Genomic DNA, 26,744 nt, shown 5'->3' with positions numbered 1-26,744 from the left:
TCTGTATTCTATCATTCTGTAGTAACCCTTAGTATTCTATCATTCTGTAGTAACCCTTAGTATTCTATCATTCTGTAGTAACCCTTAGTATTCTATCATTCTGTATTCTATCATTCTGTATTCTATCATTCTGTAGTAACCCTTAGTATTCTATCATTCTGTAGTAACCCTTAGTATTCTATCATTCTGTATTCTATCATTCTGTATTCTATCATTCTGTAGTAACCCTTAGTATTCTATCATTCTGTAGTAACCCTTAGTATTCTATCATTCTGTATTCTAACATTCTGTAGTAACCCTTAGTATTCTATCATTCTGTATTCTATCATTCTGTATTCTATCATTCTGTAGTAACCCTTAGTATTCTATCATTCTGTAGTAACCCTTAGTATTCTATCATTCTGTATTCTAACATTCTGTAGTAACCCTTAGTATTATATCATTCTGTAGTAACCCTTAGTATTCTATCATTCTGTATTCTATCATTCTGTAGTAACCCTTAGTATTCTAACATTCTGTAGTAACCTTTAGTATTCTATCATTCTGTATTCTATCGTTCTGTAGTAACCCTTAGTATTCTATCATTCTGTATTCTATCATTCTGTAGTAACCCTTAGTATTCTAACATTCTGTAGTAACCCTTAGTATTCTATCATTCTGTATTCTATCATTCTGTATTCTATCATTCTGTAGTAACCCTTAGTATTCTAACATTCTGTAGTAACCCTTAGTATTCTATCATTCTGTATTCTATCATTCTGTAGTAACCCTTAGTATTCTAACATTCTGTAGTAACCCTTAGTATTCTATCATTCTGTATTCTATCATTCTGTATTCTATCATTCTGTAGTAACCCTTAGTATTCTATCATTCTGTATTCTATCATTCTGTAGTAACCCTTAGTATTCTATCATTCTGTATTATATCATTCTGTATTCTATCATTCTGTAGTAACCCTTAGTATTCTAACATTCTGTAGTAACCCTTAGTATTCTATCATTCTGTATTCTATCATTCTGTATTCTATCATTCTGTAGTAACCCTTAGTATTATATCATTCTGTATTCTATCATTCTGTAGTAACCCTTAGTATTCTAACATTCTGTAGTAACCCTTAGTATTCTATCATTCTGTATTCTATCATTCTGTATTCTATCATTCTGTATTCTATCATTCTGTAGTAACCCTTAGTATTCTATCATTCTGTATTCTATCATTCTGTATTCTAACATTCTGTATTCTATCATTCTGTATTCTATCATTCTGTAGTAACCCTTAGTATTCTATCATTCTGTATTCTATCATTCTGTATTCTAACATTCTGTATTCTATCATTCTGTAGTAACCCTTAGTATTCTAACATTCTGTATTCTATCATTCTGTAGTAACCCTTAGTATTCTATCATTCTGTATTCTATCGTTCTGTAGTAACCCTTAGTATTCTATCATTCTGTATTATATCATTCTGTATTCTATCATTCTGTAGTAACCCTTAGTATTCTATCATTCTGTATTCTATCATTCTGTAGTAACCCTTAGTATTCTATCATTCTGTATTCTATCATTCTGTATTATATCATTCTGTATTCTATCATTCTGTAGTAACCCTTAGTATTCTATCATTCTGTATTCTATCATTCTGTATTCTAACATTCTGTAGTAACCCTTAGTATTCTATCATTCTGTATTCTATCATTCTGTATTCTAACATTCTGTAGTAACCCTTAGTATTCTATCATTCTGTATTCTAACATTCTGTAGTAACCCTTAGTATTCTAACATTCTGTATTCTAACACTCTGTAGTAACCCTTAGTATTCTATCATTCTGTATTCTATCATTCTGTATTCTAACATTCTGTAGTAACCCTTAGTATTCTATCATTCTGTATTCTAACATTCTGTAGTAACACTTAGTATTCTATCATTCTGTATTCTATCATTCTGTATTCTAACATTCTGTAGTAACCCTTAGTATTCTATCATTCTGTATTCTAACATTCTGTAGTAACCCTTAGTATTCTATCATTCTGTATTCTAACACTCTGTAGGAACCCTTAGTATTCTATCATTCTGTATTCTATCATTCTGTATTCTAACATTCTGTAGTAACCCTTAGTATTCTATCATTCTGTATTCTAACATTCTGTAGTAACTCTTAGTATTCTATCATTCTGTATTCTAACATTCTGTAGTAACCCTTAGTATTCTATCATTCTGTATTCTAACACTCTGTAGGAACCCTTAGTATTCTATCATTCTGTATTCTATCATTCTGTATTCTAACATTCTGTAGTAACCCTTAGTATTCTATCATTCTGTATTCTAACATTCTGTAGTAACACTTAGTATTCTATCATTCTGTATTCTAACATTCTGTAGTAACCCTTAGTATTCTAACATTCTGTAGTAACCCTTAGTATTCTATCATTCTGTATTCTATCATTCTGTATTCTAACACTCTGTAGTAACCCTTAGTATTCTATCATTCTGTATTCTATCATTCTGTATTCTAACATTCTGTAGTAACCCTTAGTATTCTATCATTCTGTATTCTAACACTCTATAGGAACCCTTAGTATTCTATCATTCTGTATTCTATCATTCTGTATTCTAACATTCTGTAGTAACCCTTAGTATTCTATCATTCTGTATTCTAACATTCTGTAGTAACACTTAGTATTCTATCATTCTGTAGTAACCCTTAGTATTCTAACATTCTGTAGTAACCCTTAGTATTCTAACATTCTGTATTCTATCATTCTGTATTCTAACATTCTGTAGTAACCCTTAGTATTCTATCATTCTGTATTCTAACACTCTGTAGTAACCCTTAGTATTCTATCATTCTGTATTCTATCATTCTGTATTCTAACATTCTGTAGTAACCCTTAGTATTCTATCATTCTGTATTCTAACATTCTGTATTCTATCATTCTGTAGTAACCCTTAGTATTCTATCATTCTGTATTCTAACACTCTGTAGTAACCCTTAGTATTCTATCATTCTGTATTCTATCATTCTGTATTCTAACATTCTGTAGTAACCCTTAGTATTCTATCATTCTGTATTCTAACACTCTGTAGTAACCCTTAGTATTCTATCATTCTGTATTCTATCATTCTGTATTCTATCATTCTGTATTCTAACATTCTGTAGTAACCCTTAGTATTCTATCATTCTGTATTCTAACACTCTGTAGTAACCCTTAGTATTCTATCATTCTGTATTCTATCATTCTGTATTCTAACACTCTGTAGTAACCCTTAGTATTCTATCATTCTGTATTCTATCATTCTGTATTCTAACATTCTGTATTCTAACATTCTGTAGTAACACTTAGTATTCTATCATTCTGTATTCTAACACTCTGTAGTAACCCTTAGTATTCTATCATTCTGTATTCTATCATTCTGTATTCTAACATTCTGTATTCTAACATTCTGTAGTAACCCTTAGTATTCTATCATTCTGTATTCTAACACTCTGTAGTAACCCTTAGTATTCTATCATTCTGTATTTTATCATTCTGTATTCTAACATTCTGTATTCTAACATTCTGTAGTAACACTTAGTATTCTATCATTCTGTATTCTAACACTCTGTAGTAACCCTTAGTATTCTATCATTCTGTATTCTATCATTCTGTATTCTAACATTCTGTATTCTAACATTCTGTAGTAACCCTTAGTATTCTATCATTCTGTATTCTAACATTCTGTATTCTAACACTCTGTAGTAACCCTTAGTATTCTATCATTCTGTATTCTATCATTCTGTATTCTAACATTCTGTATTAACCCTTAGTATTCTATCATTCTGTATTCTATCATTCTGTATTCTAACACTCTGTAGTAACCCTTAGTATTCTATCATTCTGTATTCTATCATTCTGTATTCTAACATTCTGTATTCTAACACTCTGTAGTAACCCTTAGTATTCTATCATTCTGTATTCTATCATTCTGTATTCTAACATTCTGTAGTAACCCTTAGTATTCTATCATTCTGTATTCTATCATTCTGTATTCTAACATTCTGTATTCTAACACTCTGTAGTAACCCTTAGTATTCTATCATTCTGTATTCTATCATTCTGTATTCTAACATTCTGTAGTAACCCTTAGTATTCTATCATTCTGTATTCTAACACTCTGTAGTAACCCTTAGTATTCTATCATTCTGTATTCTATCATTCTGTATTCTAACATTCTGTAGTAACACTTAGTATTCTATCATTCTGTATTCTAACATTCTGTAGTAACCCTTAGTATTCTAACATTCTGTAGTAACCCTTAGTATTCTATCATTCTGTATTCTATCATTCTGTATTCTAACATTCTGTAGTAACCCTTAGTATTCTAAAATTCTGTAGTAACCCTTAGTATTCTATCATTCTGTATTCTATCATTCTGTATTCTAACATTCTGTAGTAACCCTTAGTATTCTATCATTCTGTATTCTAACACTCTGTAGTAACCCTTAGTATTCTATCATTCTGTATTCTATCATTCTGTATTCTAACATTCTGTAGTAACCCTTAGTATTCTATCATTCTGTATTCTAACACTCTGTAGTAACCCTTAGTATTCTATCATTCTGTATTCTATCATTCTGTATTCTAACATTCTGTAGTAACCCTTAGTATTCTATCATTCTGTATTCTAACACTCTGTAGTAACCCTTAGTATTCTATCATTCTGTATTCTATCATTCTGTATTCTAACATTCTGTAGTAACACTTAGTATTCTATCATTCTGTATTCTAACATTCTGTAGTAACCCTTAGTATTCTAACATTCTGTATTCTAACACTCTGTAGGAACCCTTAGTATTCTATCATTCTGTAGTAACCCTTAGTATTCTATCATTCTGTAGTAACCCTTAGTATTCTATCATTCTGTATTCTAACATTCTGTATTCTAACATTCTGTAGTAACCCTTAGTATTCTAACATTCTGTATTCTAACATTCTGTATTCTAACATTCTGTATTCTAACATTCTGTATTCTAACATTCTGTAGTAACCCTTAGTATTCTAACATTCTGTATTCTAACATTCTGTATTCTAACATTCTGTATTCTAACATTCTGTATTCTAACATTCTGTATTCTAACATTCTGTAGTAACCCTTAGTATTCTAACATTCTGTATTCTAACATTCTGTATTCTAACATTCTGTAGTAACACTTAGTATTCTATCATTCTGTATTCTAACATTCTGTAGTAACCCTTAGTATTCTATCATTCTGTATTCTAACATTCTGTATTCTAACATTCTGTAGTAACACTTAGTATTCTATCATTCTGTATTCTAACATTCTGTAGTAACCCTTAGTATTCTAACATTCTGTATTCTAACATTCTGTAGTAACCCTTAGTATTCTAACATTCTGTATTCTAACACTCTGTAGGAACCCTTATTATTCTATCATTCTGTAGTAACCCTTACTATTCTATCATTCTGTAGTAACCCTTACTATTCTAACAGGACTGGGAAGGTGGAGGGGAGGACTGGGGGTGTGGAGGGGAGGACTGGGGAGGTTAAAGGGGAGGGAAGGAATGGGAAGGTGGAGGGGAGGACTGGGGGGGGGTGGAGAACTGGGGGGGGGTGGAGGGGAGGACTGGGGAGGTGGAGGGGAGGACTGGGGGGGTGGAAGGGAGGACTGGGGAGGTGGAGGGGAGGTGGAGGGGAGGACTGGGGGTGGAGGAGAGGGGAGGACTGGGGAGGTTAAAGGGGAGGGAAGGAATGGGAAGGTGGAGGGGAGGACTGGGGAGGTTGAGGGGAGAACTGGGGAGGTGGAGGGGAGGACTGGGGAGGTGGAGGAGAGGGGAGGACTGGGGAGGTGGAGGGGAGGACTGGGGGGGGTGGAGGGGAGGACTGGGGAGGTGGAGGGGAGGACTGGGGGGGTGGAAGGGAGGACTGGGGAGGTGGAGGGGAGGTGGAGGGGAGGACTGGGGGGGTGGAGGGGAGGACTGGGGAGGTGGAGGGGAGGACTGGGGAGGTGGAAGGGAGGACTGGGGAGGTGGAGGGGAGGACTGGGGTGGTGGAGGGGAGGAATGGGGGGGTAGAGGGGAGAACTGGGGAGGTGGAAGGGAGGACTGGGGAGGTGGAGGGGAGGACTGGGGAGGTGGAGGGGAGGACTGGGGAGGTGGAGGGGAGGGGAGGACTGGGGAGTTGGAGGGGAGGGAGGGACTGGGTAGGTGGAGGGGAGGGTGAGTGACATTTGGAAGACGTGTGCACATTTGTCAGTGTTATTATCGATGTGTCACCTCTCTCCTCAGATGGTGTTTGAAGTGGTGACCTCCGGCCACCGCGGCCTCCTGGCCATCAAAGATGTGGTGCTGCAGGGCCACCAGTGCAGTAAGTCTCCCTCCCTCACACACACCACAACACACACACGTTAGCACACACACACGCACACACACACACCTCTCTGTCTGCATAAAATACATCATCAAACTATCCTCCTTGTTCTTTTCCTGACACCTCCAGATATCAATATAGCACAGAGACACTATATCTGTCAATATATCACAGAGACACTATATCTGTCAATATATCACAGAGACACTATATCTGTCAATATATCACAGAGACACTATATCTGTCAATATAGCACAGAGACACTATATCTGTCAATATATCACAGAGACACTATATCTGTCAATATATCACAGAGACACTATATCTGTCAATATATCACAGAGACACTATATCTATCAATATATCACAGAGACACTATATCTGTCAATATATCACAGAGACACTATATCTGTCAATATATCACAGACACACTGTATCTTTCAATATATCACAGACACACTGTATCTTTCAATATATCACAGAGACACTATATCTGTCAATATAGTACACACACACTACATCGTTCAATATAGCACAGAGACACTATATATTTCAATATATCACAGACACACTGTATCTTTCTCAAGGTGTTAGGAAACACAACAACAATCATTCTCATAGCACCAGACAATGGCTATAAAACACTCCCTCCCTACCTCCCTCCCTCGCTACTTCCCTCTCTCCCTTCTTCTTCCTCTCTCTCTCTCTCTCTCTCCCTCCCTCTCTCCTTCCCTCTCTAGCGCTCTCTCTCTCTCGCTCTCTCGCCCTCCCTCCCTAGAGAGACAGAACTGGAACGAGTAAATGGAGGAGAGAGAGAGAGAGAGAAACTGAGAGGTACTGACATAATGGAGGGGAGAGTGAGAGATAGAGGGAATGAGATAATGGAGGAGAGAGTGAGAGAGCGAGGGAATGAGAGAATGAAAGAGAGAGAGAAACTGAGAGATAATGAGAGAATGGAGGAGAGAGTGAGAGATAGAGAGGGAATGAGAGAATGAAGGAGAGTGAGAGACAGAGAGACAGAGCGAGAGAGGGAGCAATAAAATCAAGGAGAGAGAGAGAGAGGGATGGAAACAAATGGCACCATATGCTGCGTATGGCCTTATTTTGAATCTTCCATGTATTAAATCACATTTCAATCAAATATATTTATAAAGCCTTTCTTACATCAGCTGATGTCACAAAGTGCTGTACAGAAACCCAGCCTAAAACCCCAAACAGCAAGCAATGCAGGTGTAGAAGCACGGTGGCTAGGAAAAACTCCCTAGAAAGGCCGGAACCTGGGAAGAATCGTAGAGAGGAACCAGGCTATGAGGGGTGGCCAGTCCTCTTCTGGCTGTGCCGGGTGGAGATTATAACAGAACATGGCCAAGATGTTCAAATGATCATAAATGACCAGCAGGGTCAAATAATAATAATCACAGTGGTTGTCGAGGGTGCAACAGGTCAGCACCTCAGGAGTAAATGTCGGTTGGCTTTTCATAGACGATCATTCAGAGTATCTCTACCGCTCCTGCTGTCTGTAGAGAGTTGAAAACAGCAGGTCTGGGACAAGGTAGCACGTCAGGTGAACAGGTCAGGGTTCCATAGCCGCAGGCAGAACAGTTGAAACTGGAGCAGCAGCACGGCCAGGTGGAGGACTGGGGACAGCAAGGAGTCATCAGGCCAAGTAGTCCTGAGGCATGGTCCTAGGGCTCAGGTCCTCCGAGAGAAAGAAAGAAAGAGAAAGAGAAAAAGAGAGAGAATTAGAGAGAGCGTACTTAAATTCACACAGGACATCGGATAAGACAGGATAAATACTCCAGATATAACAGACTGACCCTAGCCCCCCGACACATAAACTACTGCAGCATAAATAATTGAGGCTGAGACAGGAGGGGTCGGGAGACTCTTTTGTCTCTTTCCATAAGAGTGTTGACCAGCCAAAACCTCTGTCCTATCTATCCTCTCTTTCCATAAGTGTGTTGGCCAGCCACAGCCTCAGCAGGTAGCCTAGTGGTTAGAGCATTGGACCAAAAGGTTGCTGGATTGAATCTCTGAGCTGACAAGGTAAACATCTGTTGTTCTGCCACTGAACAAGGCAGTTAACCCACTGTTCCTAGGCTGTTATTGTAAATAAGAATCTGTTTTTAACTGACTTGCTTAGTTAAGTCAAGGTTAAATATATATATATATATATCTATTTAAATCCTATTGTCTCTCAGATTGAAGTGTGAGCACTTTTTATTTGTATTTTATTTTACCTTTTTTTAAATACTCAAGTCAATTAAGAACATGTTCTTATTTACAATGACGGCCTTGGAACAGTGGGTTAACTGCCTTGTTCAGGTTCAGAACGACAGATTTTTACCTTGTCAGCTCAGAGATTCGATCTTCTAACCTTCCTGTTACTAGTCCAACACTCTAACCACTAGGCTACCTGCCGCCTCTCCACTCTAACCACTAGGCTACCTGCCGCCTCTCCACTCTAACCACTAGGCTACCTGCCGCCTCTCCACTCTAACCACTAGGCTACCTGCCGCCTCTCCACTCTAACCACTAGGCTACCTGCCGCCTCTCCACTCTAACCACTAGGCTACCTGCCGCCTCTCCACTCTAACCACTAGGCTACCTGCCGCCTCTCCACTCTAACCACTAGGCTACCTGCCGCCTCTCCACTCTAACCACTAGGCTACCTGCCGCCTCTCCACTCTAACCACTAGGCTACCTGCCGCCTCTCCACTCTAACCACTAGGCTACCTGCCAGCCCCACTAAGCTATGCTACTCAGTCCGAATAAGATTCCCAAGTCCTGCATTGGTTGAGCTACAGTAAAGAACATTTAACCACATGCAGACATGTCGCTTTCCTAGGGATTTTTTTATTAGGTTGTGTGTGTATAGGAAGAGGTAGATAGGAAGAGATAGATATTATAGATAGTATAGTATAACCATAGATAGTTTTTGTCTAATTTTAATCTAAATCTCAACCACAAATCAACCATAGGATTTCAAGGTTTGGTTTATTTCAAGTTGAATTCACGTTTTGTTGACAACTCAATTCACGTACACTACCGTTCAAAAGTTTGGGGCAACTTAGAAATGTCATTGTTTTTGAAAGAAAAGCAATTTTTTTGTCCATTAATGTAACATCAAATTGATCAGAAATACAGTGTAGACATTGTTAATGTTGTAAAGGACTATTGTAGCTGGAAACGGCTGATTTTTTATGGAATATCTACACATGTGTACAGAGGCCCATTATCAGCAACCATCACTCTTGTGTTCCAATGTCACATTGTGTTAGCTATTCCAAGTTTATAATTTTAAAAGTCTAATTGATCATTAGAAAACCCTTCTGCAATTATGTTAGCACAGCTGAAAACTGTTGTTCTGATTAAAGAAGCAAAACAACTGGCCTTCTTTAGACTAGTTGAGTATCTGGAACATCAGCATTTGTCGGTTCAATTACAGGCTCAAAATGGCCAGAAACAAATAACTTTCTTCTGAAACTGGACAGTCTGTTCTTGTTCTGAGAAATGAAGGCTATTCCATGCGAGAAATTGACAAGAAACTGAAGATCTCGTACAACTATGTGTACTACTCCCTTCACAGAACAACGCAAACTGGCTCTAACCAGAATAGAAAGAGGAGTGGGAGGCCCCGGTGCACAACTGAGCAAGAGGACAAGTACATTAGAGTGTCTAGTTTGAGAAACAGACGCCTCACATGTCCTCAACTGGCAGCTTCATTAAATAGCACACTGCAAAACACCATTTCAACAGTGAAGAGGCGACTCCGTAATGCTGTCTTTCTAGGCAGAGTTGCAAAGAAAAAGCCATATCTCAGACTGGCCAATAAAAATAAAAGATTAAGATGGGCAAAATAACACAGACACTGGACAGAGGAAGATTGGAAAAAAGTGTTATGGACAGACGAATCTAAGTTTGAGGTGTTCGGATCACAAAGAAGAACATTTGTGAGACGCAGAAAAAATGAAAATATGCTGGAGGAGTGCTTGGTGGAGGCAATGTGATGGTCTGGGGGTGATTTGGTGGTGGTAAAGTGGGAGATTTGTACAGAGTAAAAGGGATGTTATAGAAGGAAGGCTATCACTCCATTTTGGCAACACCATGCCATACCCTGTGGACGGTGCTTAATTGGGGCCAATTTCCTCTTACAACAGGACAATGACCCAAAGCATAACTCCAAACTATGCAAGAACTATTTCGGGAAGAGCTGGTATTCTGTCTATAATGGAGTGGCCAGCACAGTCAACCCTATTGAGCTGTTGTGGGAGCAGCTTGACCCGTATGGTACGTAAGAAGTGCCCATCAAGCCAATCCAACTTGTGGGAGGTGCTTCAGGAAGCACGGGGTGAAATCTCTTCAGATTACCTCAACAAATTAACAACTAGAATGACAAAGATCTGCAAGACTGTAATTGCTGCAAATGGAGGATTCTTTGACGAAAGCAAAGTTTGAAGGACTCAATTATTATTTCAATTAAAAATCATTATTTATAACCTTGTCAACGTCTTGACTATATTTCCTATTCATTTTGCAACTCATTTCATGTATGTTTAGAAAACAAGGACATTTCTAAGTGACCCCAAACTTTAACGGTAGTGTATGTTGACAACTCAATCGAATATAAACTTTTACTGAACATACAGTACACTCGGAAAGTATTCAGACCATTTAACTTTTTACACATTTTCTTTTTTACATTACATTACTTATTCTAAAATGGATTCAATATATTTGTTTCCCTCATCAACATACACACAATACCCCATAATGACAAAGCAAAAACAGGTTTTTAGGATTTTTTTTACAAATGTATAATAAAAAAAATTAACTGATGAGGGGGTGGAACATTTATTTAATCTGTTTTAGAAATACGGCTGAAACGTAACAAAATGTGGAAAAAGACAAGGGGTCTGAATCATTTCCGAATGCCTTGTGTATGTGTGTTATCAATCATGTATCTCAGATAGTGAACATGTGTTTCTAGGTGTTGAGGGAGAGTTATGTTCTGTTTAGTACCAGCCTGGGAGTCTCATGTTCTTTAAGTTCATCCCAGGGATGTGCTGAGGTTAGACTCCTCACTAGAGCAATCTGCATGACATCAGCTACGATCAATACCACCATGGTGCTCCATAAATTAATTCACAGGTAGCTTACAAGCTTTAATAATCAATGATATAATCACACAGAGCACAGATCAGATTGTTATATGCAAACTATTCGGTGACCAAACAAACGCGCCCAAACACACACACACACACACACACACACACACACACACACACACACACACACACACACACACACACACACACACACACACACACACACACACACACACACACACACACACACCACAATCAAATTATCTCGTGACCACAGGATCAAGTAGCTAAATTCCTATAAATGTCAACGAGATGGTTTTCCATAGTAAGGGACTAGTTTCTGCACTGCACACAAATGTAGCAGAAGTTGATCAATGAAAACGCTCATTTAAATGTAGAATTGTGAACGGATCAATACGCCGCTTAGTGGGCGGTGGTCGGGTTTCTCTGAGTGATACTCATACGCCCGCGTTCCAAATGGCTACCCTATTCACTATGTAGTGCACTACTTTTAACCAGAGACCAAAAATAGCGCACTACATAGGGAATAGGGTGCCGTTTAGGATGCACACTACGGAATATAGGTCCTAGTGGAACAGAGACAATTCATCTTCTGTTTATTACGACCGTGTGGAATATCGGCTGGCTCTGAGGTGTGATTTGTAGTGCCTGTGTGGTTTCTTTGCCTTCTCTTAGAACACATCATTTAAAAAAGACATTAGCCTACGATGAGAAAAATATATTTGTCTGGTTTGGCATTGAGAGGAGGATTGACAGGTCTATAATACCAGGTAATAATGATACTAGAGCTGTGTTCAAAATACTCATACTAAGCACACTAACTGTACTATTTGTGCCATAAGTAAATTGAGTATATAGTATACTTATTGGTCATGGTATGGATATACTGTAGTTAGTATGCCAAAAGTCCTCAGATGTCGTACTACCTTTCGCCAATATACAAAGTATACAAGCAGCGGACACTATTTCCGTGCTTTTAGGGCCCATAATGCAATTCTTCAGAAAATGGCCGTGGCTTCAAAATCGTTTTCAGATTTGAAGAAAATATGCACCTGAAGTCCATCGAGTGCGGATACAAATTCATTGCTTTAACTAATTAAGACAAATGTTTTTTTTAAATTGTTGAGCAATGTAATAAAGTAATGGCTTTTCAAATAAGTTACCTTACACTTTATGTTGGGCTGACAATTTGTTAGCTACGCAAACCTTTACGAACCACATAGCACATAATTACAGCAGTGTGTACCAGTATGTTAGCTAGCTACCTAACGTTAATAACACATCAAACTAGCCTTGGGTGCTTGACTGCCATTGTAAGGTCAGAACGCTCGAATTAACCCTACTCCTCGGGTCAGAGCGTCCAGTGTGCGCTCTGAATGTTCCGAGAGCGAAACAATCTGATTTTACAAACGGACAAATCTGACAACGCTCTGAATTTACAAACGGACAAATCTGACAACGCTCTGAATTTACAAACGGACAAATCTGACAACGCTCTGAATTTACAAACGGACAAATCTGACAACGCTCTGAATTTACAAACGGACAAATCTGACAACGCTCTGAATTTACGAACGTCCAGAGCGCACTCTGGCACTCCAGATTCAATTTAAGAACACACCCGAACTCGTAAAATGTCTAGCTAGTCATTTGTTATGCTAACAAGCTAGCAAGAGGTTGCATAGCAACAGCATCAACTTCCGGTAGACAGGCCGAAGGATACCCTTTGTTTACAGTATACTAAAATGAACTAATAGTAAAAAAGTATGTAGTACTGTATATACTCATTAAGTATGTAGTATACAGTATGTTAGTATGGGTATTCGAACACAGCTTATGTCTTCTAGTAAAATATATCATATAGAATGATATACGTATTATTAGTAGAAACACATTTGATGGAAGATGAAAAGGGAAATTATACAATTAGCTTCGTGAGGGTCTTTGGAGAGTTGGGTGCAATTCTATCTAACTAATCAAGGTCAGATGTTGAATTGGCCTGGTTTTTCCTCATTACAGAATGGGGGTACAGTGATAATAATACTTTAGATGAAATTTGGTCTCGTGATTTACTTGGATTGGATCATTCATCTCTCTTATTTTAAATCCAGGTTCAGTAGCAGAAAGTACTGTTTTAGACTCTGAACCTAATTCATAAAAAGGCTGTTGTTAGTCTGTTGTTAGTCTGTAGTTAGTCTGTTGTTAGTCTGTTGTTAGTCTGTAGTTAGTCTGTAGTTAATATGTTGTTAGGCTGTAGTTCGTCTGTTGTTAGTCTGTGGTTAGTCTGTGGTTAGTATGTAGTTAGTCTGTGGTTAGTCTGTTGTTAGTCTATTGTTAGTCTGTTGTTAGTCTGTGGATAGTCTATTGTTAGTCTGTTGTTTAGGCTGTTGTTAGTCTGTTGTTAGTCTGTGGTTAGTCTGTTGCTAGTCTATTGTTAGTCTGTTGTTAGTATGTTGTTAGTCTGTTGTTAGTATGTAGTTAGTCTGTAGTTAGTATGTTGTTAGTATGTAGTTAGTCTGTAGTTAGTATGTTGGTTGTCTGTTGTTTGTATGTTGTTAGTCGGTTGTTTGGTATGTTGTTAGTCTGTTGTTTGTTGGTTGTCGGTCTGTTGTCAGTCTGTAGTTAGTCTGTTGTTAGTCTGTTGTTGGTCTGTTGTTGGTCCGTAGTTAGTCTGTTGTTGGTCCGTTGTTAGTCTGTTGTTGGTCCGTTGTTGGTCGGTTGTCGGTCTGTTGTTTGTCTGTTATTCGTCTGTTGCTAGTATGTTGTGTGTCTGTTGCTAGTCTGTTGCTAGTCTGTTGTTAGTCCTATGTAGGCCTATATGAAGGTCATACTCCTATGAACCCAGCATGACATATATAATATCCAGAGAATGTAAGACGCTATTACTAAAAGGTTGTCGTCAACAAAACAATGAAAATCAATGATTTAGACGGCCTGGGGGTTCCCACTGAGAAACTGAGGAGTACTGTACTCATATTAAGTCTGTGAAGGGGGTTCCCACTGAGAAACTGAGGAGTACTGTACTCATATTAAGTCTGTGAAGGGGGTTCCCACTGAGAAACTGAGGAGTACTGTACTCACATTAAGTCTGTGAAGGGGGTTCCCACTGAGAAACCGAGGAGTACTGTACTCACATTAAGTCTGTGAAGGGGGTTCCCACTGAGAAACTGAGGAGTACTGTACTCACATTAAGTCTGTGAAGGGGGTTCCCACTGAGAAACTGAGGAGTACTGTACTCACATTAAGTCTATGAAGGGGGTTCCCACTGAGAAACTGAGGAGTACTGTACTCACATTAAGTCTATGAAGGGGGTTCCCACTGGGAAACCGAGGAGTACTGTACTCACATTAGGTCTATGAAGGGGGTTCCCACTGAGAAACCGAGGAGTACTGTACTCACATTAAGTCTGTGAAGGGGGTTCCCACTGAGAAACTGAGGAGTACTGTACTCACATTAGGTCTATGAAGGGGGTTCCCACTGAGAAACCGAGGAGTACTGTACTCACATTAGGTCTATGAAGGGGGTTCCCATTGAGAAACCGAGGAGTACTGTACTCACATTAGGTCTATGAAGGGGGTTCCCACTGGGAAACTGAGGAGTACTGTACTCACATTAGGTCTATGAAGGGGATTCCACTGAGAAACTGAGGAGTACTGTACTCACATTAGGTCTATGAAGGGGGTTCCCACTGAGAAACTGAGGAGTACTGTACTCACATTAAGTCTATGAAGGGGGTTCCCACTGAGAAACCGAGGAGTACTGTACTCACATTAGGTCTATGAAGGGGGTTCCCATTGAGAAACCGAGGAGTACTGTACTCACATTAGGTCTATGAAGGGGGTTCCCACTGGGAAACTGAGGAGTACTGTACTCACATTAAGTCTGTGAAGGGGGTTCCCACTGAGAAACCGAGGAGTACTGTACTCACATTAGGTCTATGAAGGGGGTTCCCACTGAGAAACCGAGGAGTACTGTACTCACATTAGGTCTATGAAGGGGGTTCCCATTGAGAAACCGAGGAGTACTGTACTCACATTAGGTCTATGAAGGGGGTTCCCACTGGGAAACTGAGGAGTACTGTACTCACATTAAGTCTGTGAAGGGGGTTCCCACTGAGAAACCGAGGAGTACTGTACTCAAATTAAGTCTATGCAGGGTATACCCTATTCGATCAACACTGTTTCAAGTCTCTAACATTGATCCTAATATATACAGTGCATTCAGAAAGTATTCAGACCACATTTCCATACCGTACAGCCTTCTTCTAAAATTGATAAAATATTTTCGATATACACACAATATCCCATAATGACAAAGCAAAAACAATGATCATCTTTGAGATGTTTCTACAACTTGATTGGAGTCCATCTGTGGTAAATTCAATTGATTGGACATGATTTGGAAAGGCACACACCTGTCTATATAAAGTCCCACAGTGCACGTCAGAGCAAAAACTAAGCCATGAGGTCGAAAGAATTTGTCCGTAGAGCTCCGAGACAGGATTGTGTCGAGGCACAGATCTGGGGAAGGGTACCAAAACATTTCTGTAGCATTGAAGGTCCCCAAGAACACAGTGGCCTTCATCATTCTTAAATGGAAGAAGTTTGGAACATTCAAGACTCTTCCTAGAGCTGGCTGCCCGGACAAACTGAGCAATCAGGGGAGAAGGGCCTTCGTCAGGGAGGTGACCAAGAACCCGATGGTCACACTGACAGAGCTCAAGAGTGCCTCTGTTGAGATGGGAGAACGTTCCAGAAGGACAACCATCTCTGCAGCACTCCACCAATCAGGCCTTTATGGTAGAGTGGCCAGACGGAAGTCACTCCTCAGCAAAAGGAACATGACAGCCCGCTTGGAGTTTGCCAAAAGGCACCTAAAGGACTCTCAGACTATGAGAAACAAGATTCTCTGGTCTGATGAAACCAATGTTGAACTCTTTGGCCTGAATGCCAAGCGTCACGTCTGGAGGAAACCTGGTATCATCCCTACGGTGAAGCATAGTGGTGGCAGTATCATGCTGTGGGGATGTTTTTTAGCGACAAGGACTTGGAGACTAGTCAGTATCGAGGGAAAGATGAACGGAGCGAAGTACAGAGAGATCCTTGATGAAAACCTGCTCTAAATGTATTTGGCTAAGGTGTATGTAAACTTCCGACTTCAACTGTATACATATATTACTGTATATTCATATATATATGTGTTTGTTTGTTTGTGTACTTATAGTGAACACCCCTCACTTCCTGACCATAAAGGGAGTAGAGGTCAATGCTGGACAGACGGCCGCTTTCCACTGTACTGTCAACGGACGACAGAGGGACAACTTCAACCTCTGGTTACAGGTAACAACAACCCCTTATCCTGACCCCTGACCCCTAAACCTAACAATCCACTGTACTGTCAACGGACGACAGAGGGACAACTTCAACCTCTGGTTACAGGTAACAACAACCCCTTATCCTGACCCCTGACCCCTAAACCTAACAATCCACTGTACTGTCAACGGACGACAGAGGGACAACTTCAACCTCTGGTTACAGGTAACAACAACCCCTTATCCTGACCCCTGACCCCTAAACCTAACAATCCACTGTACTGTCAACGGACGACAGAGGGACAACTTCAACCTCTGGTTACAGGTAACTGCAACACCTTATCCTGACCCCTGACCCCTAAACCTAACAATCCACTGTACTGTCAACGGACGACAGAGGGACAACTTCAACCTCTGGTTACAGGTAACAACAACCCCTTATCCTGACCCCTGACCCCTAAACCTAACAATCCACTGTACTGTCAACGGACGACAGAGGGACAACTTCAACCTCTGGTTACAGGTAACTGCAACCCCTTATCCTGACCCCTGACCCCTAACCACTGTACTGTCAACGGACGACAGAGGGACAACTTCAACCTCTGGTTACAGGTAACAACAACACCTTATCCTGATCCCTGACCCCTAAACCTAACAATCCACTGTACTGTCAACGGATGACAGAGGGGCAACTTCAACCTCTGGTTACAGGTAACAACAACCCCTTATCCTGACCCCTGACCCCTAAACCTAACAATCCACTGTACTGTCAACGGACGACAGAGGGACAACTTCAACCTCTGGTTACAGGTAACAACAACCCCTTATCCTGACCCCTGACCCCTAACCACTGTACTGTCAACGGACGACAGAGGGACAACTTCAACCTCTGGTTACAGGTAACAACAACACCTTATCCTGACCCCTGACCCCTAACCACTGTACTGTCAACAGAACGCAGAGGGACAGTGTGTGTGTGTGTGTGTGTGTGTGTGTGTGTGTGTGTGTGTGTGTGTGTGTGTGTGTGTGTGTGTGTGTGTGTGTGTGTGTGTGTGTGTGTGTGTGTGTGTGTGTGTCTGTCAGCAGGGGTGGTAGAGGTCTAGTCGCCAGGTATTCCATTACTATAACAAACAGCTCCTCGTTAGCAGAAGAGCAGTAACACAAACATTACCTCAAGTCCCCTGATGATACTAATTAAGAAATATTTATAATGAACAAATGTCCCCCATCTGCCTGCGGTGGTGCTGTATAGGGGTGACAGCTGGGGGGGGGGGGGGGGGGTGACGACACACATATACACACACACTCATGTGAGTACAGAACCAACACACACACACACACTTTTGTCCCTACACATACTGACACGCTCAAGGTCAATCTAATTAATGAAAGCTGTTTTTTGCTGTTTTTTGCTGTTCCCCCCCCCCGCCGTCTTGACCTCTAACCCCTGACTGTGTTCTAACAGGGTATTGGTGGACGCGAGGCCCCTATGAAGTCCACTAAGCCGTGGAACAACCGGCGCTTCATCGGGACCTTCGACGTGGAAAACACCACGAAGGGAGATTCTGGACGCTACCGATGTATTGTCCATTCTGACAACGGGGTCGGGGTATCCAACTACGGAGAACTCACCATAAAACGTAAGTACTGTAGACCTCGGTCTACTCTCCTCCAAAACCTTTTAAATTACTTTCAAGTGCTTTGTGGTGGATCGTAAAATGGAACTACTATAGAATAACTCTAACAGCCCCAACATTCCCAGAACCCTCTGCATGACCATGAATAAACACACAATAACACAACCATGAAATGATTCAGAAGTGGACTGGAATGGGATTCTCTATAAAGTCCTGCTATTGTCCCAGTGGAGCAGACAGACCCATTCCACCTTAAAGGAGAGAGACCCATTCCACCTTAAAGGAGAAAGACCCATTCCACCTTAAAGGAGATAGACCCATTCCACCTTAAAGGAGATAGACCCATTCCACCTTAAAGGAGACAGAACCATTCCACCTTAAAGGAGACAGAACCATTCCACCTTAAAGGAGACAGACCCATTCCACCTTAAAGGAGACAGAACCATTCCACCTTAAAGGAGACAGACCCATTCCACCTTAAAGGAGACAGACCCATTCCACCTTAAAGGACACAGACCCATTCCACCTTAAAGGAGATAGACCCATTCCACCCTAAAGGAGATAGACCCATTCCACCCTAAAGGAGACAGACCCATTCCACCTTAAAGGAGACATACCCATTCCACCCTAAAGGAGATAGACCCATTCCACCTTAAAGGAGCCAGACCCATTCCATCCTAAAGGAGGTAGACCCACCTTAAAGGAGACAGACCCATTCCATCCTAAAGGAGGTAGACCCACCCTAAAGGAGACAGACCCATTCCATCCTAAAGGAGACAGACCCATTCCACCCTAAAAGTGTACAAAGGGAGTCAGCGTAGAGCGGTTTAACTGTAACCTCAACCATATCACACACACACACACACACACACACACACACACACACACCACACACACACACACACACACACACACACACACACACACACACACACACACACACACACACACACACACACACACACACACACACACACACACACACACACACACACACACACACACACACATCCTGTAACCTCTCCCATAACACCCTCCACTCTCAGCTTCCTGCAGTCTGATATGAATTTATGGACTGAGTGTGAAACTAAATCCAGCGCTCCTTTCTGTCTCCTTCAGCCCTAGTCAGCTGATGGCCGGCTATATTTCTTCACTTCAATGTTCTCCTCTGCCTGCCTGCCTGCAATTTCTATTGAATTTACTAGCCATTTTGTTTTGTTTTGTCAGGCAACTTTGTGTTGATGGATAGATTTAATCCAGCGTGTCCGGATCGAGGGCTGTCAGTCATTGTATAACGGTCTCAGCCTCTATTTTCGGTTGGCGTTAAAGCCAGCACAATTGTCAAGTGCAAACTCGTTTGCATTTTCGACCTGTTAAAGATGGCACTCTTCTATTTTCAAACCCTAGTGCCAGGATTGGTAAATTACCACAGGAGGACACTTGCGCTGAAGTGGGAGGGGTGGGAATATCTGAGGTGGGAGGGGTGGGAATATCTGATGTGGGAGGGGTGGGAATATCTGAGGTGGGGGGGGTGGGAATATCTGAGGTGGGGGGGATGGCAATATCTGAGGTGGGAATATCTGAGGTGGGAATATCTGAGGTGGGAGAGGTGGGAATATCTGAGGTGGGAGAGGTGGAATATCTGAGGTGGGAATATCTGAGGTGGGAATATCTGAGGTGGGAGAGGTGGGAATATCTGAGGTGGGAGAGGTGGAATATCTGAGGTGGGAATATCTGAGGTGGGAATATCTGAGGTGGGAATATCTGAGGTGGGGGGGGGTGGGAATATCTGAGGTGGGGGGGGGGGGATATCTGAGGTGGGAGAGGTGGGAATATCTGAGGTGGGGGGTGGGGGAATATCTGAGGTGGGAGAGGTGGGAATATCTGAGGTGGGAGAGGTGGGAATATCTGAGGTGGGAGAGGTGGGAATATCTGAGGTGGGAGAGGTGGGAATATCTGAGGTGGGAATATCTGAGGTGGGAATATCTGAGGTGGGAGGGGTGGGAATATCTGAGGTGGGAGGGGTGGGAATATCTGAGGTGGGAATATCTGAGGTGGGAGAGGTGGGAATATCTGAGGTGGGAGAGGTGGGAATATCTGAGGTGGGAGAGGTGGGAATATCTGAGGTGGGAATATCTGAGGTGGGAGAGGTGGGAATATCTGAGGTGGGAATATCTGAGGTGGGAATATCTGAGGTGGGAGGGGTGGGAATATCTGAGGTGGGAGAGGTGGGAATATCTGAGGTGGGAGAGGTGGGAATATCTGAGGTGGGAGAGGTGGGAATATCTGAGGTGGGAATATCTGAGGTGGGAATATCTGAGGTGGGAGGGGTGGGAATATCTGAGGTGGGAGGGGTGGAAATATCTGAGGTGGGAGAGGTGGGAATATCTGAGGTGGGAGAGGTGGGAATATCTGAGGTGGGGGGGGGGGATATCTGAGTTGGGAGGGGTGGGAATATCTGAGTTGGGAGGGGTGGGAATATCTGAGGTGGGAGAGGTGGGAATATCTGAGGTGGGGGGGGGGGGATATCTGAGGTGGGAATATCTGAGGTGGGAGGGGTGGGAATATCTGAGGTGGGAATATCTGAGGTGGGAATATCTGAGGTGGGAGGGGTGGGAATATCTGAGGTGGGAGAGGTGGGAATATCTGAGGTGTGGGGGGGGGGATATCTGAGGTGGGAATATCTGAGGTGGGAATATCTGAGGTGGGAGGGGTGGGAATATCTGAGGTGGGAGAGGTGGGAATATCTGAGGTGTGGGGGGGGGGGATATCTGAGGTGGGAATATCTGAGGTGGGAATATCTGAGGTGGGAGGGGTGGGAATATCTGAGGTGGGGGGGGGGGATATCTGAGGTGGGAGAGGTGGGAATATCTGAGGTGGGAGGGGTGGGAATATCTGAGGTGGGAATATCTGAGGTGGGAAGGGTGGGAATATCTGAGGTGGGAATATCTGAGGTGGGAATATCTGAGGTGGGAGGGGTGGGAATATCTGAGGTGGGAATATCTGAGGTGGGAATATCTGAGGTGGGAGGGGTGGGAATATCTGAGGTGGGAATATCTGAGGTGGGAATATCTGAGGTGGGAGGGGTGGGAATATCTGAGGTGGGGGGGGGGTGGGAATATCTGAGGTGGGAGAGGTGGGAATATCTGAGGTGCGCCAAAGTGCCAATTTCAGTATGCACTGGTGGGAATATTTAAGACCAACCAAAATCTGGTTTTAGCGGTAATGTCAAGGTGAATGGAATAAGGCGGAGTCAGGCGCAGGACACCGGTATGAAGTCGGAAGTCGTGACAGGTAACGTGGTTGGTTATGGCATGGATTTTGACAAAGGAAGCACAGCCTATCCAGCCCTGATGCACAGTACCCATAATGCACATGGAACAAGAGAGATGTGCTTTTTGTGCCCGTGAACCTTGTTTTTTGAAACGTAATTTTTTTTTTTTCCCCCCATTTTGTTTCATTTGATTACAAACCAAGCACAGCCTCCCCTCCTCTCAATGAAGGCTGTGTTTTTGGTCCGGCACATTGCATTCGCCAAGTAGTCTAGACTATCGATAAAGGCTTTGGCTCGTGAGACCGCTTTGAAATAAATCTTAATCACCAAAGCTTTATTAAAAGATAAAGTTTGGCAGCAGCAAAGCAGAGAGCAGACGTCCCCTTTTTATCTACATAAGCTATTACATTATTTTATCCATCTCCTGTTATTATCTTAGCTGTATGTAAACCCCCTCCATGTAGACTATATGTCCATCATGGGACATAAACCATGTAGACTATATGTCCATCATGGAACATAAACCATGTGGACTATATGTCCATCATGGCACATAAACCATGTAGACTATATGTCCATCATGGAACATAAACCATGTAGACTATATGTCCATCATGGGACATAAACCATGTAGACTATATGTCCATCATGGAACATAAACCATGTAGACTATATGTCCATCATGGAACATAAACCATGTAGACTATATGTCCATCATGGGACATAAACCATGTAGACTATATGTCCATCATGGAACATAAACCATGTAGACTATATGTCCATCATGGAACATAAACCATGTAGACTATATGTCCATCATGGGACATAAACCATGTAGACTATATGTCCATCATGGAACATAAACCATGTAGACTATATGTCCATCATGGAACATAAACCATGTGGACTATATGTACATCATGGAACATAAACCATGTAGACTATATGTCCATCATGGAACATAAACCATGTAGACTATATGTCCATCATGGAACATAAACCATGTGGACTATATGTCCATCATGGGACATAACCCCCTCCATGTAGAGCATTCAGAAAGTATTCAGACCCCTTGACTTTTTCCACATGTTACGTTACAGCCTTATTCTAAAATGGATTAAATAAAAGAATGTTGCTCATCAATCTACACACAATAACCCATAATGACATCACAATACCCCATAATGACATCACAATAACCCATAATGACATCACAATAACCCATAATGACATCACAATAACCCATAATGACAAAGCGAAAACAGTAAAAAAAAAAAAATGTTGCTAAGTTATTACAAATTAAAAACGGAAATACCTTCTTCCATTTAAGAATGATAAGGAAATAAGCACTCAGAGCACTCAGGACCTCAGACTGGGGCGAAGGTTCACCTTCCAACAGAATGACGACCCTAAGCACATAGCCAAGACAAAGCAGGAGTGGCTTCGGGACAAGTCTATGAATGTCCTTGAGTGGTCCAGCCAGAGCCCGGACTTGAACTTGATCGAACATTTCTGGAGAGACCTGAAAATAGCTGTGCAGCGATGCTCCCCATCCAACCTGACAGAGCTGGATGGGAGAAACTCCCCAAATACAGGTGTGTCAAGCTTGTAGCGTCATACCCAAGAAGACTTGAGGCTGTAATCACTGCCAAAGCTGCTTCAACACAATACTGAGTACAGGAGACCCATGCCAATGCTCTGGAGCTGAATACTAAAAACCTGTTTTTGCATTGCCATTATGGGGTATCGTGTGTAGATTGATGAGGGGAACATTTTTGAATAAGTCAAGGGATCTGAATACTTTACGAATGCATTTTTTGTCTGAGATTTACTGTCAGGGCCCAGGTCTGTCAGGGCCCAGGTCTGTCAGGGCTCCAGGTCTGTCAGGGCTCCAGGTCTGTCAGGGCCCAGGTCTGTCAGGGCCCAGGTCTGTCAGGGCCCAGGTCTGTCAGGGCCCCAAGGTCTGTCATGGCCCAGGTCTGTCAGGGCCCCAGGTCTGTCAGGGCCCCAGGTCTGTCAGGGCCCAGGTCTGTCAGGGCCCAGGTCTGTCAGGGCCCCAGGTCTGTCAGGGCCCAGGTCTGTCAGGGCCCCAGGTCTGTCAGGGCCCAGGTCTGTCAGGGCCCAGGTCTGTCAGGGCCCCAGGTCTGTCAGGGCCCCAGGTCTGTCAGGGCCCAGGTCTGTCAGGGCCCAGGGTCTGTCAGGGCCCAAGTCTGTCAGGGCCCACGTCTGGCAGGGCCCACGTCTGGCAGGGCCCAGGTCTGGCAGGGCCCAGGTCTGGCAGAATCTGTGCAGAAGATCTAGGTGCTGCTGTAGGTCCTCCTTGGTTGGGGACAGAAGCACCAGATCATCAGCAAACAGTAGACATTTGACTTCAGATTCTAGTAGGGTGAGGCCGGGTGCTGCAGACTGTTCTTGTGCCCTCACCAATTAGTTGATATACATGTTAAAGAGGGTGGGGCTCGTATTCTATCCCTGTCTCTCCCCACGGCCCTGTGGAAAGAAATGTGTTTGTCTTTTGCCATTTTTAACCTCACACTTGTTGTTTGTGTAAATGGATTTTATAATGTGGTATATTTTTCCCCCCAACACCATCAATTTGTATAGCAGACCCTCATGCCGAATTAAGTCAAACGCTTTTTTGAAATCAACAAACATGAGAAGACTTTGCCTTTGTTTTGGTTTGTTTGTCAATTAGGGTGTGCAGGGTGAAAATGTGGTCTGTCGTACGGTAATTTGGTAAAAAGCCAATTTGACATTTGCTCAGCACATTGTTTTCACTGAGGAAATGTATGAGTCTGCTGTTAATGATAATGCAGAGGATTTTCCCAAGGTTGCTGATGACGCATATCCCACACTAGTAATTGGGGTGTTTTTGCAAAAAGATTGGAGAAGTGGTTTATCCATACATCTCCATTTTGGATAGATAACTCTTCATCTCTTCAATGTTACCAGAAGTGGTTATAGTCTATGGATTCTTCAATTACATTGAGCTGATTTCTGACGTGCTGTTCCTTCTTTTTCCATAGTTTATTTCTGTATTGTTTTAGTGATTCACCATAGTGAAGTCGTAGACTCTCTGGGTCTCTATGTTTCTGGTTGGATAGAATTCTCAATTTCTTTCTTAGGTTTTTGCATTCTTCATCAAACCATTTGTCATTGTTGTTCATTTTCTTAGGTTGTCTGCTTGACATTTCTGGATTTGAAGCTGAGAGATTAAATATACTGTTTATGTTTTCTACTGCCAAGTTTAGTCCTTCACTATTACAGTGAAACGTTTTGTCCAGGAAGTTGTCTAAAAGGGAGGAAATTTGTTGTTGCTTAATGTTTTTTTGGTAGGTTTCCACACTACTTTCCTTCCATCTATAGCATTTCTTAATATTATTCAGTTCCTTTGGCTTTGATGCCTCATGATTGAGTATTGCTCTGTTCAAGTAGACTGTGATTTTGCTGTGATCTGATAGGGGTGTCAGTGGGCTGACTGAACGCTCTGAGAGACTCTGGGTTGAGGTCAGTGATAAAGTCATCTACAGTACTACAGTCAAGGGATGAGCTGTAAGTGTACCTACCGTATGAGTCAGGTTCTTGTCCAGTTCTGGCATTTAGGTCGCCACAGACTAGTACATGTCCCTGAGCCTGGAAATGGTTTATCTCCCCCTCTAAGATGGAGAAGTTGTCATCATTAAAGCATGGGATTATATTGGGGGATATAGGTAGCACACAGGAGGACATTTTTCTCTGTTGAGATCATCTCCTTATTAATTTCTAGACAGATGTAAAATGTTCCTGTTTTGACTAATTTAATAGAGTGGGTTAGGTCTGCTCTATACCAGAGCATGTTGAGCATCTGATACATGCCACTTAGGTCTCTCTCTCTCTCTCTCTCTCTCTCTCTCTCTCTCTCTCTCTCTCTCTCTCTCTCTCTCTCTCGCTCTCTCTCTCTCTCTCTCTCTCTCTCTCTCTCTCTCGCTCTCTCTCGCTCTCTCTCTCGCTCTCTCTCTCTCGCCTTCATTATTTTCCTCTGTCGTTCCTTCACTATGCCATGAGGAGACTAAAGGGCTGATTATCTAGGATAATCACTTCTGCATCCCCATGCCAATGTTCTGTTAGATTAATACGCATGCATGCATACGTGGAAGTGCTTTGCCCTTACAGGCCTACTTCCAGAGAATCCAACCCCACAACACGTCTCGTCCACAGACCCCCTATGGTATGCTCTCCTGTAGTGCAGCCAGGAGATTTTCAAAGGGGGATAATTACTCTCTCACCAGTCTTTGCTGTCTTTGTGTCTCTCCCTGGTTCGAACTACCTGGAGTCCCAGCACGCCTCACAGCGTGACTTTGTGCTAGCTGACTAACGCTCGGTGTGGTGTGTCACCACTAATGAGAAGAGCCAGAGAAAATCAAAGCAGTCAAGCTCATAATTTCTCCCTGTCCTCTCCCCTCCCTCCCCTCCCTGTCTTCACCCCTGGGTTTCGTCCCAGATTGCACCCTATTCCCTATATAATGCACGACTTTTGACCAGAGCCAATAGGGCACTATGGGCCCTGATGAAAAAGTAGTGCACTACGATGTGGAAAGGGTGCTATTTGGGATACCCTACTGTCCTGTCTGAGAAGAGATGAGGAGAGGATCAATTCTTCATGCTGCCGGACCAATTAGGAGTCAGAGAGACGTAACGAGGACCTCTTGCATGTCAACAACACACTGAGAATACATACCAAATGGAACCCTCTTCCCTATGTAGTGCACTAAATCTGACCAGGGCTCTTAGGCCCACAGGGTGTCATTTGAGACACTTCCCCAGATTCAGACTGTATGTAAGACTCACTGGATGTTGACAGGGAGTAAACGAAATGCAGGGGTTCGGTAACGAACAACTGAACTGTAGGCAGCCAGACTCAGTCAGTCGATGATGATGATGATGAAGGAGGGGTTCGGTAACTAACAACTGAACTGTAGGCAGCCAGACTCAGTCAGTCGATGATGATGATGATGAAGGAGGGGTTCGGTAACTAACAACTGAACTG

General features: G+C 42.3%; 1 protein-coding gene across 1 annotated transcript in view; it reads left to right on the top strand.

Moving 5' to 3' along the window:
* The window catches only part of LOC139551373 (receptor-type tyrosine-protein phosphatase mu-like), a 565,336-nt gene that overhangs the window by 187,689 nt on the left and 350,903 nt on the right, over positions 1-26,744 (top strand). The window contains exons 4-6 of the mRNA XM_071362858.1: positions 6,286-6,364; positions 16,720-16,835; positions 18,273-18,447. Coding sequence (XP_071218959.1) covers positions 6,286-6,364; positions 16,720-16,835; positions 18,273-18,447 — 370 coding nt within the window. The remainder of the gene's footprint in view (positions 1-6,285; positions 6,365-16,719; positions 16,836-18,272; positions 18,448-26,744) is intronic.

The sequence above is a fragment of the Salvelinus alpinus genome, chromosome 23, assembly GCF_045679555.1.
Source record: "Salvelinus alpinus chromosome 23, SLU_Salpinus.1, whole genome shotgun sequence".
NCBI lineage: Eukaryota > Metazoa > Chordata > Actinopteri > Salmoniformes > Salmonidae > Salvelinus > Salvelinus alpinus.
Note: the sequence above shows the minus strand (reverse complement) of the source record. Positions and strands in the feature narration are given on the sequence as shown.